At 56.8% G+C, this 17,846-nt stretch overlaps 1 protein-coding gene across 6 annotated transcripts in view; it reads left to right on the forward strand.

The window, feature by feature from the left end:
- Window positions 1–17,846, forward strand: part of ETV4 (ETS variant transcription factor 4) — a 63,460-nt gene that overhangs the window by 26,931 nt on the left and 18,683 nt on the right. For 3 of the 6 annotated variants that reach the window (XM_075911128.1, XM_075911131.1, XM_075911132.1), the window contains 4 exons: window positions 2,294–2,347; window positions 12,091–12,217; window positions 13,959–14,117; window positions 15,807–16,057. In XM_075911128.1, coding sequence (XP_075767243.1) covers window positions 2,294–2,347; window positions 12,091–12,217; window positions 13,959–14,117; window positions 15,807–16,057 — 591 coding nt within the window. The remainder of the gene's footprint in view (window positions 1–2,293; window positions 2,348–12,090; window positions 12,218–13,958; window positions 14,118–15,806; window positions 16,058–17,846) is intronic. The other 3 variants (XM_075911129.1, XM_075911133.1, XM_075911130.1) reach the window with 2 other exon arrangements.

Consider the following 17,846-nt stretch of genomic DNA (forward strand, 5'->3'; position numbering starts at 1 on the left):
TTCAGAGCCTGTAAGTCCCAGGATGCCTGTAAGATTAAATTCCATTTACAGAAAGCTGCATTGTGCTGCCCATGCTCCTCTGAGTATCTCACGGTCTGGGTTTTCTGTGAGGGGCCTTGTGTAGCAGGATGGGCTATACGCGAAGGCCATGGTCAGAAAAAGCCTGCTTTACAACAAGCAAGGCACGAGAAGTCATTCTTTCTCTCTACTCTGTGCCGATTAGGTCTCAGTTGGAGTATTGTGTCCAGTTCTGGGCACCACATTTCAAGAAAGATGTGGAGAAATTGGAGAAGGTCCAGAGAAGAGCAACAAGAATGATGAAAGGTCTAGAGAACATGAGCTATGAGGGAAGACTGAAAGAACTGGGCTTGTTTAGTTTAGAAAAAAGAAGACCGAGAGGGGACATGATAATGATTTTCAAGTATGTAAAAGGGTGTTACAAGGAGGAGGGAGAAAAATTGTTCTCCTTGGCCTCTGATGATAGGACAAGAAGCAATGGGCTTAAATTGCAGCAAAGGAGGTTTAGGTTGGACATTAGGAAAAACTTCTTAACTGTCAGGATGGTTAACACTGGAATAAATTACCTGGGGAGGTTGTGGAATCTCCATCTCCGGAGATATTTAAGAGTGGGTTGCATAGACATCTATCAGGGTTAGTGTAGATGGTGCTTTGTCCCGCCATGAGGGCAGGGGACTGGACCTGATGATCTCTCAAGGTCCCCTCCAGTTCTAGGATTCTATCACTGCAAAACCCTCCACTACATCCTCCACGTTGCTCAGAGTCCCTGCCCTTCTTAGCAAAAGTCATTTAATGGCCCTGCCCCTGCCCGCTTGGATCACAACAGCTTCCGTGGGTGGATTTGCCAACTCTGAATTGATTTCCGACTGACCGGCAGCAATCTGGCATTATTAGCTTCCTCGGAGAAATCACCACTCGCTTCTTCGCTGCCAGAGAAGGTCTCGCTTTCGTGTTGCCGCACTTCAGGGCCAGGGAAAATTCTACACAAAGTTCCTGGAAAGTGGCCTTCTGCATTCACTGCCCATCCTCCTATAGCTGTGTTGTTACCAGCTGTGTTGTTACCTGTGATTCCCACCAGTCGCTGCTTGTTTTCCGGGATGAGGAACGACGCTCCAAGGTGTTCAGCTGCTGGGTGACAGCCAGTGGCAGCCGGGTGTTGTTTGCAGCGGGTCTACTTGCATGGCATCGCATTGTTCTGCGTATGTGATACTCAGCTCTGAAATACTGCAGGAGAAGGCGCGAGGTGTTTGTAACAGAGTTGTTGACTCGAGTCCCACGACTTGAACTCAAGTCGGACTTAAGTCGCCTAGGTGACTCAACTTGAGACTCTACTCGGGTTCATTGTTTGTGACTTGAGACTTGATAATTTTGTTAAATCAACTTGGTGAAAAAATTGTCCGAAAATGCCGTTGTTGTTAGTAACAAACCACCCACAGCGGTGATCGTGGCCTTGCATCCCAGCTGGACTACTAGTAGTTAGCAAGTACAATTTATGTTAATAAATGAAAACAGATAGTGATTATTTTTATTTATCAATACTGATGGCTTGTACAAAATTGACTTGACATTTTTTAAATTAAGAGTTGAGACTCGGCTTGGGACTTGACTTGAACGTGGCTTGAGGGACTCGAGATTCGACTTGAGACTTGAACTGTAGTGACTTGAGACTCGACTTAGACTTGACAATGACGACTTGAAGGCAGCACTGGTTTGTAATGCTCACAAGAGAGCACAGTTGAGCATCGTCCGTGTTTCTCGGGCAATGGGGCGAATCCCGCCACGCCAGGCTTTCAGAAATAAAAGCCACAATAAAGGACGGGTTGTTTGCCATTGAGGTGAAGGTGGGGAGGGAGGGAGAAAGGTCAAAGCCATGTCCCTCCCCCCACAACAATGTTTTGGCCCCATGAGGCTTTGCAAGCCCTTCCCAAAACCACCCGGGGCTAGTTGCATTGTGGGATAGCTACCACAGCGCACTGCTCTGCTGGTGAAGATGCACAATGAGCGTGGACCTGCCCAGCTGACTTAACCACGTCAGTGGCTGGCAGGAGACTGCGTGGGTGTGTCGCCGTGCCCCGTCCTTGGCGGTCTGTTCACGGGTGACTCGGCAGGATTGCAGCAAAGTGCTTGTAATTCTGAAGGGAAACCCGCCCTGGGCCTGAAAGCACCTTTCAGCCGAAAGCTCTGCTCTGGCCCGCTGGGGCTCATTTTCACCTTCCGGTTTCATTGCAGCCTGCCAAAGCCAATTCTCCTCTTCTCTCTTTCTGCCCCTTTGCAGCTCAGGTTCCAGACAGCGATGAGCAGTTTGTGCCTGACTTTCACTCAGAAAACCGTAAGTACCAGGGGAAACGTGCGGGAGGGGGAAAGGGGGCAGGAGATGCTTGAACCGAACTGATCTATCAAGGATAAGATCACCAAGGCCAAGCAAAGGCACCAGCTCCCCCCTGCATAACCCAAGGCAAAGGGACAGTGCCCACCTCTCCCCTTCTGGCCAAGACAAAAGCACCCCCCCATCTGAGCCCCCGCCGAGGCATTTTAGCACATTTTCCCACCACAAAGATGCTAAGGGCTGCTGGTTGGTGGTAGATGTGGGGGGGCGGCGAACGCCCAGCAGCTACAGCAGGTTATTGGCATGAGCAACGCCTTCCCCTAGATCAGGGCTACTCAATTTTGGAAGCCCCGGGGACCCCAATGTTATGCACAGCACACGCCGAGGGCCGCAACTTAAGTGTGGTTGCATCTACGTGCAAATATATATGCAAATATATGCAAATAGCTTTTTTCACACTGACGGGCATGAATACAAAGATTCAGCCTTAAGCCGCAGTGCTGGACCCAAACGTGGCCAGTGTGAGCCAGACAGGACCTCTCAGGCTCTGCCCACAAGGCTAAGCAGCCAGCACTTCCCACAATGCCCCAGCACTCCCAGCACCTTCTCCCTGGGGCTAGAAACCTGACACCCTTTACCCATCTGTTCCAGCCAGCCCGTCCGCTTGCATCTGTCAACGCTTGCCCCGCCTAGGAGATGCCTTGCCATTGTGGAGCATGTTCCCAGTGGAGACCAAAGTTATTGACCAAAATAAAAAAAGGACACTGCACCTTTAAATAGCCCCATGCTCCCCATACCATACATGGTAGAGGAAAATTGTCCCCACCAGGCTTTCATACAAGGGAAACAGGAAATACCGGACATTTCATATGTCCAGTATTTTCTGGGTTTTTTTGGTTTTTTTCTTTTTTAACCGGAGAGGGGACCCAAATAACAGACAGTCGGGGCAAAAACCGGACACCTGGCAGCCCAAGTTCTCCCTGGAGGGAGACTAGGGAAGATAAAAAACGGGGGAGGAATCCCTCTTTATTTTTGGTTATAATCATGGGACTCAGTCCTGCCAGCCTCCACCTCCAAGTGCCGAATGGGCCCTAAGGATCATCCCCAGCAGGGATGACTACTCGCTAGCTGGGGACCCAGACGCAAGGTGACCCAGGCTGGGAAGAGAGCCCCGGAATTCCTGTCTCCATGCTCCATCCCGTTCTCCACTCCAGCAGGCCCCTGTGCTGAGCTCCGCTTGCGTACGTGGCAAGTGGGTGTATTAGGAGGGCCTAGCTGGATTCTCATCTGCATGGGCAGTGGGTGACAGTCCAGCTGGGGAAGGCAAGCCTCAGCCCCGCCCCTCCTGCCTCTAGAGCCAAGCCCCGCCCACCTCCAGCCCCATGCTTCCTGGCCATGTGGAAGGCAGGGCCAGCTGTGCTTCCACTCTGGCCTGGCCCTTCCTGGTGGCCGGGGAAGCAGTGGCCTTCCCCGGTGACGACCCCAGCCTTTGACAGCTGGGGCGTGTCGGCAGTTTTGGGAAGGCTGTGCCTTCCCTTGCCTACATTACCGGCCACCCATGTTCATATGACTTAACCATGTAACTGGGAGCCCTTGCCTGTCCCATCCGGTCAGAGCCCTGGCCTGTCCCATCCAGTCAGAGCCCTGGCCTGTCCCATCCAGGCTAGGTTGGGCGAGACTCACATGAAGCCACTGTTGCGAGAAGCGAGGCTGCGAGCCAGAGCCTGGCTTTCCCCTGGTGTGTTTGGAGCGGCGGGACGTTCCTGCGTGGGACCATCTCACCGTAACGGAGAACGGAGGGGAGAGGGAAGTGTCCAGCCCTTCCAGGGAACCCCTCCCCCTTTCCGTGTCGGCCCATGAAGAAAAGGACAAAGCGCTTTTTTTCGGCTCGCTCCCCTCTCGCTGGGCTTTGGCCTTGCAGCACCGGCCCAGCGGGCGCACGGTCATATGACTTCTCTCTTCCTCCGGGCTGACCCGGAGCTGAGGCGAGGGCCGGTCCCATGTTTCCTTCTGAATGAATGAGCCAGTTGTAATGTGAGAGCCCGTTCCAGCTCGTGGGGGCCGGAAAGGGTTGGCCGCTCCTAGCACACTTTGCTTCATGAGGCTTGAATGGAGCTCAGTGTGCTGAGGGGAGGAGAGGGGGGGCTTCTCTCCGTAGACAGCTGGTTCTATCGTTTCTGTTGACTCTGACACACGGCTTGAGCTGTCCCAGACAGAAGGGGAAGGGGTGGACAGAGACATGTCTCCTCCGCCCCTGCTGCCAGGAGCGGTGCTGTTGGCACAGATGTCGTGCGTCCGACCCTGAGTCACTCCCAGGTGTGGGGCAGGCCCCACGGCGGGAACTCGCTCCTCTTCAGGCTGAGCCAGGAGAAGGCCACTTGACGGGGACCGCTGGCCACCTCAGAGGTGGCCGCAGGATCAAACCCTCCCCCAGAGGGAGTGGGCGCCTGCCGGAGCAGGTGTATTTATTTGTGTGGATTTCTACCTGGCGGGCTGGGTCCCTGGAGATTCTGCCGTGAGGAGCAAGCCCACCAGGGCCTCGCCTCAGGGCAGGCAGCCAGAGGAGGGCAAGGGGGCGTCTACATTGTGCTCTCTTGCACAAGAATATATGCTCATTTGCATACTTAATGAGCCGCCATTTTTGCACAAGGGGCTTTTGCGGAAGAAGGAGCCGTGTTTGCGCACAACCTCCCTCTTGCGCAAGACCCGTTCTGCCTGAAAACAAGCGGCAGAACGGCTCTCGCGCAAGAGGGATGTTTTGCGCAAGACGGAGCCGTGTAGACGGCTCCTTCTTCCGCAAAAGCTCCTTGTGCGAAGATGGCATCTCATTAAGTATGCAAATGAGGCACGGCGATATTCATCGCCGCACCTCATTTGCATATGTTTTAGCGCAAGAGAGCGCAATGTAGACGTAACCCTAGCGGTGCTCCGGGTGCCCGCCGCTCTCAGAACGGTTGCCCCCTCCTTCAGGTCCCAGACTCGGGCATCTTCTCATTGATGGCCACTCCCCTCACCTCCACAGAGAGGCCTCTAGCGTCTAACCGATAAGGTCCCACCTTGGAAGAAGGCCAGGTCTCTGCTGTGGCAGCCGGAGAGCCCTCTGTGGTGCCCTGCGCCCAACCTCTGTCCTCAGCAAGGGCCCTGACGAGCGTACAAGCCTCAGGGAATGACTCTGTTCCCCTCCTGGGGTCCCTGGACTGAGACTTTACATGGCAGCCTCCAGGCGCCAACAATCCCAGCCCTTCTTCCCCGAGCTAGGCCCCAGGCCAAAGTCTCTCAGGCGTTAGCTGGCAGGAGCTCAGCCTCTCTCAGCTCCCTGGCTTCCAGTCCCGAACCTTCCTCTGGCAGCGTCCCTGCCATTCCTTGCTCCCAAACCCCTTGGGCTCCGGGTCTCTGCCCTGCAGGAGCCTTTCACAATTTCCCTGCCCCATCCTGTGTTTCCCCCTTGCTTGGTAGCCTCCTGATGCTCTTCTGAGGCAGTCCCCCTGCTCTCTTCTCCCCGGTGTGGCTCCTTCTGGAGTCTGGGCTCCTTCCAGCTCCTGAGGGAGGGAGCCACCCTACTGCAGCCGCGAAGCCATTTCTACCCCAGGTCGGTTGTTTGTGGGGAGTCCAGGACAACATCTGCAGCATCTCGCAGAACGGGAGAGAAACAGCCAGGGGCCGGCAGCATGAACCCAGCATGCCACCGTGTCATGGCTCTAGATTTCGGGTGCGTGGGACTGACAGCGGCACGGCCTCCAAGCGTGTTTCCGGCAAGAACTGCTCAGGCAAATGGGGACGTTTGTCCCGAAAATGTTCACTAGCTGAAAAGAGAACAAGCCCGTCTCCTGGAGAGCCCTCGACGGCAGGCTGCTGGGGGCTAAGGCAAGAGGAAGGCACGAAGCTGCCTCCCCGTGCAGCGGAATAGCAAATAGCCGGCTGGCCACGATGGAAATAAAAAACGTGGGCAACTCTTGGCAGTACACGCAGCCTGGCAGCTGGGGCATCGCTCTTGCTGTTCCTGGGGAGGGTCTCAAGGAGCTTGTTCTCCCACCTCTGGAGCCCTCAGGAATTTCACAATTTGCTCTGACCCCATCTTGGAGGGGGCCTTGCTCCCTTGCAACAGGGCAGGGTGGACGGCACACCAGGAGAGCTGTGTACGGCTGGCAAAGGACCAGGTATGAAGTTGACTGGCCAGTGAATGTCTCCGGTTCCTTAGTGCTAAAATAAACCTGTCGCAGATCAGTGCTTCACCTTGCTTGGGATTTTACAGCAACTTTAAGCCCCTGAACATCCCCTCCCCCCGGGAAGGGACATGGAACTGGCAAGAGTGGGTGGAATTTTTGACTCTGAGGCTAAGTCTACACTGCAGGTTTTTTGCGGAAGAGGAGATGCCAGTGGCGTGCTCATTTGCATATCTTGCATGCTCATTTGCATATCTTGCATGCTCATTTGCATATCTTCCTCCGATCCTTTTTGCAGAAGAGGTTTTGCTGTTAAAAAGTCCCGTGTAGACGGGGCCATTTGTTGAAAAAAAACCTTTTTGCGCAAGATCCCTTAGTCCTCAAAAATCGAGGTTTACAGGATCTTGTGCAAAAGGGTTTTTTTCCCCAACAAACGGCCCCATCTACATGGGGCTTTTTAACAGCAAAACCTCTTCCGCAAAAAGGATCGGAGGAAGATATGCAAATGAGCATGCAAGATATGCAAATGAGCACGCCATTGGCATATCCTCTCCGCAAAAAACCCACCGTGTAGACGTAGCCTGAATGACCTGCATGAGGATCAAACGTAAACCGGGCCCATCTCTCTGCACCGAGCCCCTCCACCCCATCTGCCTCTTCTCCCCTTTCCTCCCCGCTCCTCGTTCAGTGTTCAAACTGGGGCCAGTGCAGGTGGCTCTTTCCTTCCTGTGTCCAGTGACGACTTGAAGACGACCATGGAGGAAAAGTGGAAAGCCGCTTACCTTGCCTGGACAGCTGCATGTGGCCCACAGCCGCGGACACACTGCTCCGGAGAGCCTGGGAAGAGGTTTTTGCTCCCTGCTGGATTTAATTATGCATAAGGAGGAATAATATCCGCAGCCCACTTCCTGACCCTGCAAACTGTAGCCCACGGTTGTTATTCATGGCATTCTAGCCAGCTCGCAACGGCTTCCTCCCGTCCGCACCGGGCTGGTGCGAGGACACCGGGGCAGGATTGCTTGGCTGCTTTGTGGGACTGTTGCTGTCGGCACAGGGGTTCTTCCCACCTCACTTCCGCCTCCTGAGTCAGCTGTAACCTGTGGCTCGTGGCTGGAGCCGCTGGGGGCCGGCAAAGCCAGCTCCGGGGCAAAGCTGCTGGTGTGCAGGACAAAGGGGATCATAAGCTGGTGTGCCCCAGTGTGGCGCACCCGTCAGAAAGTGGCCAGCTGGGGGTGGGCTCTGATCCAGGCCTCTTATCCCCTCCCTCCCCCCCGCCCCATCCTTCCTCTCCCTTGCCCAGAGCTGAGGCTGGGAGCAAAGCCCCGAGCACACAGAGCTGGCAGCTGGGACCCCAGCATGAAGAGCCGACAGGAGACACACACCCCCCGCCCAGTGGGTGCAGCTGGTAGCAGAGCCCCTGCCTCCCTCGTTTCCTTGCCATGCCTATGGGTGCTGCCCTCACCGTTCCCATTTGGCAGGGAACAGGAACCACCGGGCAGGGTCACCCACTGGGACTGCTCCAGCCCCCTCCGCTCCTCATTTCACCCTACACATACCCATCCCCGCCCCCGCCCCCTGCCCTCCTGCAACTGCTACAGCCCCTTGCCGTGACTTCTGCAGCCATCCCCACACATCCAACCCCCTGCCTCGAGCCCCCTACGCCCCTCACCCCCTGCCCTAGCTCCCCCATCCCCACACAGCCAACCCCCTGCCTCGAGCCCCCTATGCCCCTCACCCCCTGCCCTAGCTCCCCCATCCCCACACATCCAACCCCCTGCCTCGAGTCCCCTATGCCCCTCACCCCCTGCCCTAGCTCCCGCATCCCCACACATCCAACCCCCTGCCTCGAGCCCCCTACGCCCCTCACCCCCTGCCCTAGCTCCCCCATCCCCACACATCCAACCCCCTGCCTCGAGCCCCCTATGCCCCTCACCCCCTGCCCTAGCTCCCCCATCCCCACACATCCAACCCCCTGCCTCGAGTCCCCTATGCCCCTCACCCCCTGCCCTAGCTCCCGCATCCCCACACATCCAACCCCCTGCCTCGAGTCCCCTACGCCCCTCACCCCCTGCCCTAGCTCCCGCATCCCCACACATCCAACCCCCTGCCTTGAGCCCCCTACGCCCCTCACCCCCTGCCCTGGCTCCCCCATCCCCACACATCCAACCCCCTGCCTCGAGCCCCCTACGCCCCTCACCCCCTGCCCTAGCTCCCGCATCCCCACACATCCAACCCCCTGCCTTGAGCCCCCTACGCCCCTCACCCCCTGCCCTGGCTCCCGCATCCCCACACATCCAATCCCCTGCCTCGAGCCCCCTACGCTCCTCACCCCCTGCCCTGGCTCCCGCATCCCCACACTTCCAACCCCCTGCCTCGAGCCCCCTATGCCCCTCACCCCCTGCCCTGGCTCCCGCATCCCCACACATCCAACCCCCTGCCTCGAGCCCCCTACGCCCCTCACCCCCTGCCCTGGCTCCCGCATCCCCACACATCCAACCGCCTGCCTCTGGTGCCACTTGACTATAGTGGATGAGACACCACCCTGGTAGACAAAGATTTGCTAACAGGCTCGTCCGTCTAACAGGCAAAGGTCTCACGTGATCTCCTGGTGGAAAACTGAAGTGAGACAAACTCAAAGGTGTGTGTTGTCAACAGGGAGGGTGTTGATTCTGGCGCGTAGCTGCCTGACGGCTAGCCATGCTGTCATTGTCACTGAAGGGCTGTTGGTATGTGTTGGACTTTTACTCCTTTTATCTGAATAAAGAGCATTTCCTAGAGATTTAAGATACAATGCAACACAGGCCAACTGACTGTGTGGTTGTACAGTCCACAGTGCTTTGACAACAACGTGTCTTCGGGTGGTACCTTAGAAACGAACCGATATTTAGGATCTGTAGCTTTTGCGGGTAAAACCCACTTCGTCGGTGCTTTGCGGAGCTGTTACTCACTAGGCAAACATTGACATGGCTACATCGGGCCTTCCTCCAGCTAGCTGGAACCCAGAACCGTGTGCGATTGCACACGGTTCTCTGCTCTAAGTAGACAACAAAAAATTGTAAAAAGGGCGCTGAGAAAGTAGCCAGTATGTTTCCTGCCCAGTAAACCTCTCCTCCCAGCTCTACGAGCGAGCTCTCTCTGTGAGAGAGCATTGGGGAACATCCCGAATTATTGGCTGTTGTGTGAACCCACGCTGGGCTTTGTCACACAGCCTGCAACGGGCTGGGGAGTGTTGCTGCAGGCGTTAATGAACCATGTGGTTACACTTAGGTGGCTCCCAGGAGAAAGCCTTGAAATTGCCACTCTTACAAAGGGGCATCTTGCTGATACTGCTAGTTAGGAAGGGGCTTTTAACCTTCCAAATTAAAAAAAAAACAAAACCACCCGAAACATCTTAGCACAGGAAGTAGTAACCTCTGACCTGGGAGGCCGATGCTTCTGTGTGATGCTGTCTGTACCGATCTTTTGGCAGAGGCCTTGGATAACATTTTCAAGAGCTCCCTAAGTGACTACAAGCTGACTTCTTATTGCCAGTGGGTGGTTTTCAGAGTCTTCACTGGCTGAGGCACATGGAAATGGAATTTAGCCTCCTAAGCCACTAAAGGGGCTCTGAAAAATATGAGTCCTTGTTTTCTTCTGCCGCGGCACCGCACGGCGCAGCGAAGATGGCTCAATAAGAGTAGCGATATTTCCCCACGGACATCCCTCAGCAAGCCAGCGTAGGCGTTTCTATAGTAACCCTCTTAAATTGTTTGTCCTGCAGGACAGACTAGCATATCCTGAAATGTACATCGCGGGACTGTGCCAGTGGAGAACGGCGCCACGTAACCGCACGGGGATGTCGCAACGCACTGTCCGTACCCCTGTGAATCCGAGAGGGCGGTGGGCATAGTTCAAAGCCAGGCTTTAGGGTGTTGCGAAGCAGAGGAGGCCTGTGTCACCCTTATAACACACAACAGTCAGATTCCCACACACCGTGTCGCCTCTCCCCTGCCAAGTCCTGAACTGCTTGGCACAGGGCTGGGCACGATGCGGACCCGGCTGCCTAACACTTCGATCCAACCCGCGGGCTGCATCTGGCTGCTCTCCATTTGTATCTTGCCGCCTGTGTCACCAAAGCTTCAGGCGGTGGCTCAGGCAGCAGGATCCTATTTAAATGGCTCACGGTTGTGGCGCTACCCCAGCAGGGGCCGGAGCCGCGAGCTCTTTAAATAGCCGTGGCAACCCATGGCAGCTGCTAGGCAATGCAGTAGTGGTGGGGCTGGGAGCCATGAGCCCATTACTGTGTTTTTAATTCAAAGCCTCTGAACCTAGACAACTCTAGGGCAGGAGGTGAGTCCCCAGCCCCGCCCCTTCCATCCCAAGCCCCGCCCTTCCATCCCAAGCCCCGCCCCTTCCATCCCAAGCCCCGCCCCTTCCATCTCAGGCCCCGCCTCTTCCGAGAAATGGAGCCGGTTCGTGATCATGTACCAAAATTCATTAAGTCCCTCCCCCCATGAAAATTATTGCCCACTCCTGACTTAGCATATAACTACTTTCCCTTTTTCCAGCCTGTCTTTAAGGGTAAGGGCACAGTATGAACCTAATGTCCTAACATTCTGAAAACGTCCACGCAGTGTTCAGCGGCAGTCAAAAAAGCAAATAGCATGTTAGCAATCATTAAAAAAGGGATAGAGAATAAGACCGAGAATATCTTATTGCTTCTCTATAAAACCATGGTACGCCCACAGCTTGAATGCTACGTACAGATGTGGTCACCTCATCTCAAAAAAGATATATTGGCATTGGAAAAGGTTCAGAAAAGTAACAAAAATGATGAGGGGTTTGGAACGGGTCCCATGTGAAGAGAGATTAAAAAGACTTGGACTTTTCAGCTTAGAAAAGAGGAGACAAAGCGGGGATATGACAGACGTCTACAAAATCATGACTGGTGTGGAAAAAGTGAATAAGAGAAAGTTATTTACTTATTCCCACAATATAAGAACTAGGGGTCGCCAAATGAAATTAATAGGCAGCAGGTTTAAAACAAACAAAAGGAAGTTTTTCTTCACTCAGCGCACAGTCAACCTGTGGAACTCCTTGCCAGAGGATGTGGTGAAGACTAGGACTTTAACAAGGTTAAAAAAAAAAGCTAGATAGATTCATGGAGGTTAGGTCCATCAATGGCTATTAGCTAGGATGGGTAGGATCGGTGTCCCTAGCCTCTGTTTGTTTGGAAATGGATGACAGGAGAGGGATCGTGTGAGGATTACCTATTGTGTTCCCTCCCTCTGGGTCATCTGGTATTGGCCACTGTAGGCAGACAGGATACTGGTCTAGATGGACCTTTGGTCTGACCCAGTGTGGCCGTTGTTATGATCTTAACTAAATCGACCAGCAGCTAGTGCAAACAAAGGGGTAGAGAAGGGAATTGAGAGGAAGTTTGGGAAATTCCAGAGAACAATCACCCTCATTGTTCCTCTGCTGCACCTAGAGTCAGGTGAGGAGCTCAGGTGTGGGTCAGGTGCATTAGTGTCTCCGCTGGCACAAACTGTGTCGCTCCAGGCCCAGGAGGAGTTTTGACTTGACTCTTTCTTTCTCTCTCAGTAGCGTTTCACAGCCCACCTGCTAAAGTGAAGAAAGAGCCGCAGAGCCCCTCCTCCGACCTAGCACTGTCCTGCAGCCATAAGCAGCCATTTGGGTACCGCAATGGCGAGCAGTGCCTTTACGCCAGGTAACGCGGCTTGCGTGCAGGGGGGAGGGAAGGGCGCGTGACGGCACCGTGGCCCGCTGGGTCTCTGCGGACATGCTAGTGCAAACTGATGGATGGGTTGCTTCCTATTTCCTATGGCCCGCTTGGCCTCCCGTTCATGTCTGAGTCCAGTGGTTCTCAAGCTTTTGGGCTTGCGCCCCTCCCCTCTCAACACAGACCTCTCCGCGGACCACCAGCCAACCACCCATGATGACAGCAGGAACGGCTGAGAGTGGGGTCTGGGTGGGAGGAAAGGTGCAGAAGCATCAGAGGGTGGGGTCCGGGTGGGAGGGAGGGTGCAGGAGCATCAGAGGGTGGGGTCCGGGTGGGAGGGAGGGTGCAGGAGCATCAGAGGGTGGGGTCCGGGTGGGAGGGAGGGTGCAGGAGCATCAGAGGGTGGGGTCCGGGTGGGAGGGAGGGTGCAGGAGCATCAGAGGGTGGGGTCCGGGTGGGAGGGAGGGTGCAGGAGCAGCAGAGGGTGGGGTCCGGGTGGGAGGGAGGGTGCAGGAGCAGCAGAGGGTGGGGTCCGGGTGGGAGGGAGGGTGCAGGAGCAGCAGAGGGTGGGGTCCGGGTGGGAGGGAAGGTGCAGGAGCAGCAGAGGGTGGGGTCCGGGTGGGAGGGAAGGTGCAGGAGCAGCAGAGGGTGGGGTCCGGGTGGGAGGGAGGGTGCAGGAGCAGCAGAGGGTGGGGTCCGGGTGGGAGGGAGGGTGCAGGAGCAGCAGAGGGTGGGGTCCGGGTGGGAGGGAGGGTGCAGGAGCAGCAGAGGGTGGGGTCTGGGTGGGAGGGAAGGTGCAGGAGCCGCAGAGGGTGGGGTCTGGGTGGGAGGGAAGGTGCAGGAGCCGCAGAGGGTGGGGTCTGGGTGGGAGGTTGGCTGCAGGACCGACTGAGGGTGGGGGGTTTGGATGGGAGGTTGGATGCAGGAGCGGGCTGAGTTTGGGGGGGCCTGGCCAGCAGGGAGGGTGCAGGAGCCAGCTGAAGGTGTGGGGTCTGGGAGGAAAAGAGGGTTCAGGAGTGGGGTGGGGGTCTCGGCGGGAGGGAGGTGCATGAAGGGGTTGGGGGGCCAGAGTCTGGGCATGAGAGGGATGGGGGGCATTTACCTGGCTCCATGCCTCCAGCCACTCCCGAGCACTGCCCCCCACTGTCCCCTTCACTGGCCAGCCCACGTCTTCGAGAGGGGGTGAGCCCCAAGCCCATGGCCCACCTGCAAGGCAGTCCCACAGACCACACTAACCACTGCCCAAGTCTATTGTGCAGTAGCGTTTACACCCTAGAAAATCAGGGGCAGCCAGTTTACTTGCTCAAACAAAACCTTCCCCGTGTAGCAGAACTTTGCTGAACCTCTGTCCTCCAACCCTGCACAGCCCCCTACTCACCTTATCGGGATCTGGATGGCCCCTGAGGGTGAGAACAATTTCCCTCTTGTTGCCTGCCCGCACTTTCCCCGTCATCCCTCCCTTCCCCGGACCCTGCTAGTGCCGACCTCTCCACCCCTCCTCTGCCCTCCTTTGTATTTGCCCTGTCGACCCTTCCCCACCCAGGCCTGGCCCTCCCAGGCTCTGGGTAACGTGCCAGGAGAGTGAGGACGGAGAGTGGCCAGTAATGTGAAAGGGACGTTTCTGCACTTCCAGGTGCCGGTGGCGCGTTCTCCCCAGAGGGATGGGGGGGGGGGGGGGGGGTTGCTGGCTGGGGACTGTAATCTTCCAATATCTGTTTGACTGTCCCAGTGCCTATGACCAAACCAGACAAGTTGGACTCAAGTCCCCAAACCCAGGAAGCCCGATACAGTCACCGCCTCAACATTTCCCTAGGCCGGACAGGAGCTTCCTGAGCCCTCGGGGGCCTTCCCAACCCACTTCCAGCCGTGGATACCTCATGGAACACAGGTGAGCGAGCACAGCCGAGGCGAGGGGGTAAACTGCCACCAACCCATAGGTCTGCCCTCCCCAAAGCTCCCTTGATCCCCCTCCAGCTCCGTATCTGAACCAAAGCCGTCTCTCTCCAGCAATCATAGAATCACAGAGCTGGAAGAGACCTCAGGAGTCATCAAGTCCAGTCCCCTGCCCAAGGCAGGACCAACCCCAACTCAATCATCCCAGCCAGGGCTTTGTCAAGCCAGGACTTAGAAACGTGTAGGGATAGAGATTCCACCCCCTCCCTAGGGAACCCATCCCAGTGCTTCCCCACCCTCCTAGGGAAAAAGTTTTTCCTAATATCCAACCTGGACCTCTCCCACTGCAACTTGAGACCATTGCTCCTTGTTCTGTCATCTGTCACTACTGAGAACAGCCTCTCTCCATCCTCTTTGGAACCTCCCTCCAGGTAGTTGAAGGCCGCTCTCAAATCCCCCCTCACTCTTCTCTTCTGCAGACTAAATAAACCCAAATTCCTCAGCCTCTTCTTGTCGGTCATGTATTCCAGTCCCCTCATCATTTTGGTTGCCCTCCGCGGGACCCTCTCCAATGCGTCCACGTCCTTTCCGTAACAGGGGCCCCAGAACTGACACAATACTCCAGATGTGGCCTCACCAGAGCTGACTAAAGAGGAACAATCCCTTCCCTACATCTTCCCTCTTGTTACCAGCCTGGGTCCCGAGCTGCTCTGAAGCCCTTTCGTCTCTATTGCTGCAGATCGGGGCAGGGAACCATTTTTGGGTCGGGGGCCACTGACCTCCAGACAGATCAGTCAGGGGCCGCACACAAGTGAGAAGCCGAAAAAAAGAAAAAGAAAGAAAAGACAAACCCTCACTGAGGTGGCCCCTGACTGAGAAGCAGAAAGACCCTCCCCCCATTCCCCTGGCACACCAGAGCTTGGGGGGGCCCAGGCTTGGAGATTTTGTGTGCTCCAGTCCCACAGTACGTGTGGGCTCCCCAGTGCTGGGGGGGGGTGAGCTTTGTGGGTCGGATCCAGGCAAGCTGGGGGCCGCATCTGGCCCCTGGGCCTGAGGTTCCCCACCCTTGCTGTAGATATTACATGGCCTATGACCATGCAACAGCCCTGGGCATATCCTGCAAGTCTCCCTCTTCCTTGCTAGGGATGTGTGTGTGTGTGTGTGTGTGTGTGTGTGTGTCCATTCCTTGCTAGGGCTCTGTGTGTGCATGTGTGTGTCCATTCCTTGCTAGGGCTCTGTGTGTGTGTGTGTGTGTGTGTGTGTGTGTGTGTGTGTGTGTCCATTTCTTGCTAGGGCTCTGTGTGCGTGTGTGTGTGTGTGTGTGTCCATTCCTTGCTAGGGCTCTGTGTGTGTGTGTGTGTGTGTGTGTGTGTCCATTCCTTGCTAGGGCTCTGTGTGTGTGTGTGTATGTGTGTCTCCATTCCTTGCTAGGGCTCTGTGTGTGCGTGTGTGTGTGTATGTGTGTCTCCATTCCTTGCTAGGGCTCTGTGTGCGTGTGTGTGTGTCTCCATTCCTTGCTAGGGCTGTGTGTGTGTGTGTGTGTGTGTGTGTGTGTGTGTGTGTGTGTGTGTCCAGATGAAGGTACAACCCCCGCATCTCTGTCCCTCCCATCCCTGCACTTGGGTCCACAAGAGTTTGCGACGCGGGCAAGCAGTCACCCCATCGGCTATTTCCCCCCCTTCAGCTCCGTCTACCAGCCAGCTCCGGAGATGTGCCGTTCCTTCCCCTCCTCTCAGGGCCTGGGCCGCGAAGCCCCAGCTGCCTACCAGCGCCAGATGTCCGAGCCCTGCCTGCAGTACCCTCAGCAGGGCTTCAAGCAGGAGTATCATGACCCAATGTATGAGCAGGCAAGCCAGCTGGGAGGCAGCAGCGGCCACCGGTACCCAGCGGGAGTGGTCATCAAGCAGGAGCAGACGGACTATGCCTACGACTCAGGTAGGGCTCGCGCGGACCGAAGTATTCCATGCAGAGCCGATGCTGCAGGGCCCGGAGGCTCCGAGGGGCCTCCTCACTGGGCTTTGGAGTGGCTTTTTTGTCCGCACTCTTCATTGCTGTGCTCCGGGGCCGCAGCGCTCAGGGGCTTTGGCTAACAGCTTCTCTTCTCCTGGGAAACTTCCCCTGCTGTGTCCAGGGCCTCCGAGCCTGAGGGAGGGTTATCAGGCCCAGGACGTAGGGGCGGACCAATGTGGCTGGCGGCCAGGCAAGCGGGTTGGGGCTGAGTTGCTCTGTTTCCGCCCCGCTGCTGCCGGCAAATGCAGGGGCCTGCCCCCTGTTGCCAGCACCAGACCCTTCTGCTTGTCACCTGGGCCCCATCGCTCGTTGTGGGCGGGACCTTGAGGGAAAAGGCGGGGCTGAGGCAGGGGCGGAGCAAGGTGGGGCAGGGGGGGAGCTTGGGGCAGAGGGGCCATTGTTCCGGCCCACCCTAATTTTGCAACCAGCTTCCTCGCGCCCGCGGGCTGGCCCACCACCAACCCACCTCCAGCTCTGCCAGCCCCGGGTTCCAGCCTCCCTCTGGCTTCCCCACTCCCTGGAGTCCACCAGCCCTGCCCCCAGGGTCCAAGCCACCAGCCCTGAAAGCTCCACTGCCATTCGGGGTCCTGCCACCACCCAGGGCTTGGCTTCTGGCCTCCCGCTGTGGCTGGGTTGCCAACTCTCCCAGGCCGGATGCCATTTGCCGCAATGGCGTCCGGTCCATGCGGTCCGGGAGAGCTGGCAAGTATGAGTGTGAGCAGCACGAGCAGGTGTGTGTGGGGGGGGGGGGGGCGGAGCTCAGCACCCCCACTCTGAAAATAGCTCCAGCCCCACTGCCTTGAGAGCAGTAGGGCACGAGCTCTGAGAAGGACTCCAAGACTGGAAAACACCCCTTGGAGCAGGGGTGGGCAATAATTTTTCCAGGGCGGGGAGAGCATTTAATGAATTTTGGGATTGCGTCAAGAGCCGGCTACACCCCCAGAAGGGGCGGGGCCTGGGGCAGAAGGGGCGGGGCTGGGGACTAGCCTCCCCCCCAGAATTGTCTGGGGCCAGAGGCTTTGAATTAAAAACACAGCAAAGGGCTCATGGCTCCCAGCTCCACCTCGACTGCATTGGGTTGCCGCGGCTATTTGAAGGGCTCCCGGCTCCAGGCCCTGCCACTACCATGTTGCCTGGCAACCGCCCAAGTTTGCTGTGGCTATTTGAAGGGCTCCCGGCTCCAGGCCCTGCCACTACCACGTTGCCTGGCAACCGCCCAAGTTTGCTGTGGCTATTTGAAGGGCTCCCGGCTCCAGGCCCTGCCACTACCATGTCGCCTGGCAACCGCCCAAGTTTGCTGTGGCTATTTGAAGGGCTCCCGGCTCCAGGCCCTGCCACTACCATGTCGCCTGGCAACCGCCCAAGTTTGCTGTGGCTATTTGAAGGGCTCCCGGCTCCAGGCCCTGCCACTACCACGTTGCCTGGCAACCGCCCAAGTTTGCTGTGGCTATTTGAAGGGCTCCCGGCTCCAGGCCCTGCCACTACCATGTTGCCTGGCAACCGCCCAAGTTTGCTGTGGCTATTTGAAGGGATCGCAGCTCCAGGCCCTGCCACTACCACATTGCCTGGCAGCTGCCCAAATTTGCTGTGGCTATTTGAAGGGATCGCAGCTCCAGGCCCTGCCACTACCATGTTGCCTGGCAACTGCCCAAGTTTGCTGTGGCTATTTAAAGGGATCGCAGCTCCAGGCCCTGCCACTACCACGTTGCCTGGC

Source organism: Pelodiscus sinensis, chromosome 29, assembly GCF_049634645.1.
Source record: "Pelodiscus sinensis isolate JC-2024 chromosome 29, ASM4963464v1, whole genome shotgun sequence".
NCBI classification, from domain to species: Eukaryota; Metazoa; Chordata; order Testudines; family Trionychidae; genus Pelodiscus; species Pelodiscus sinensis.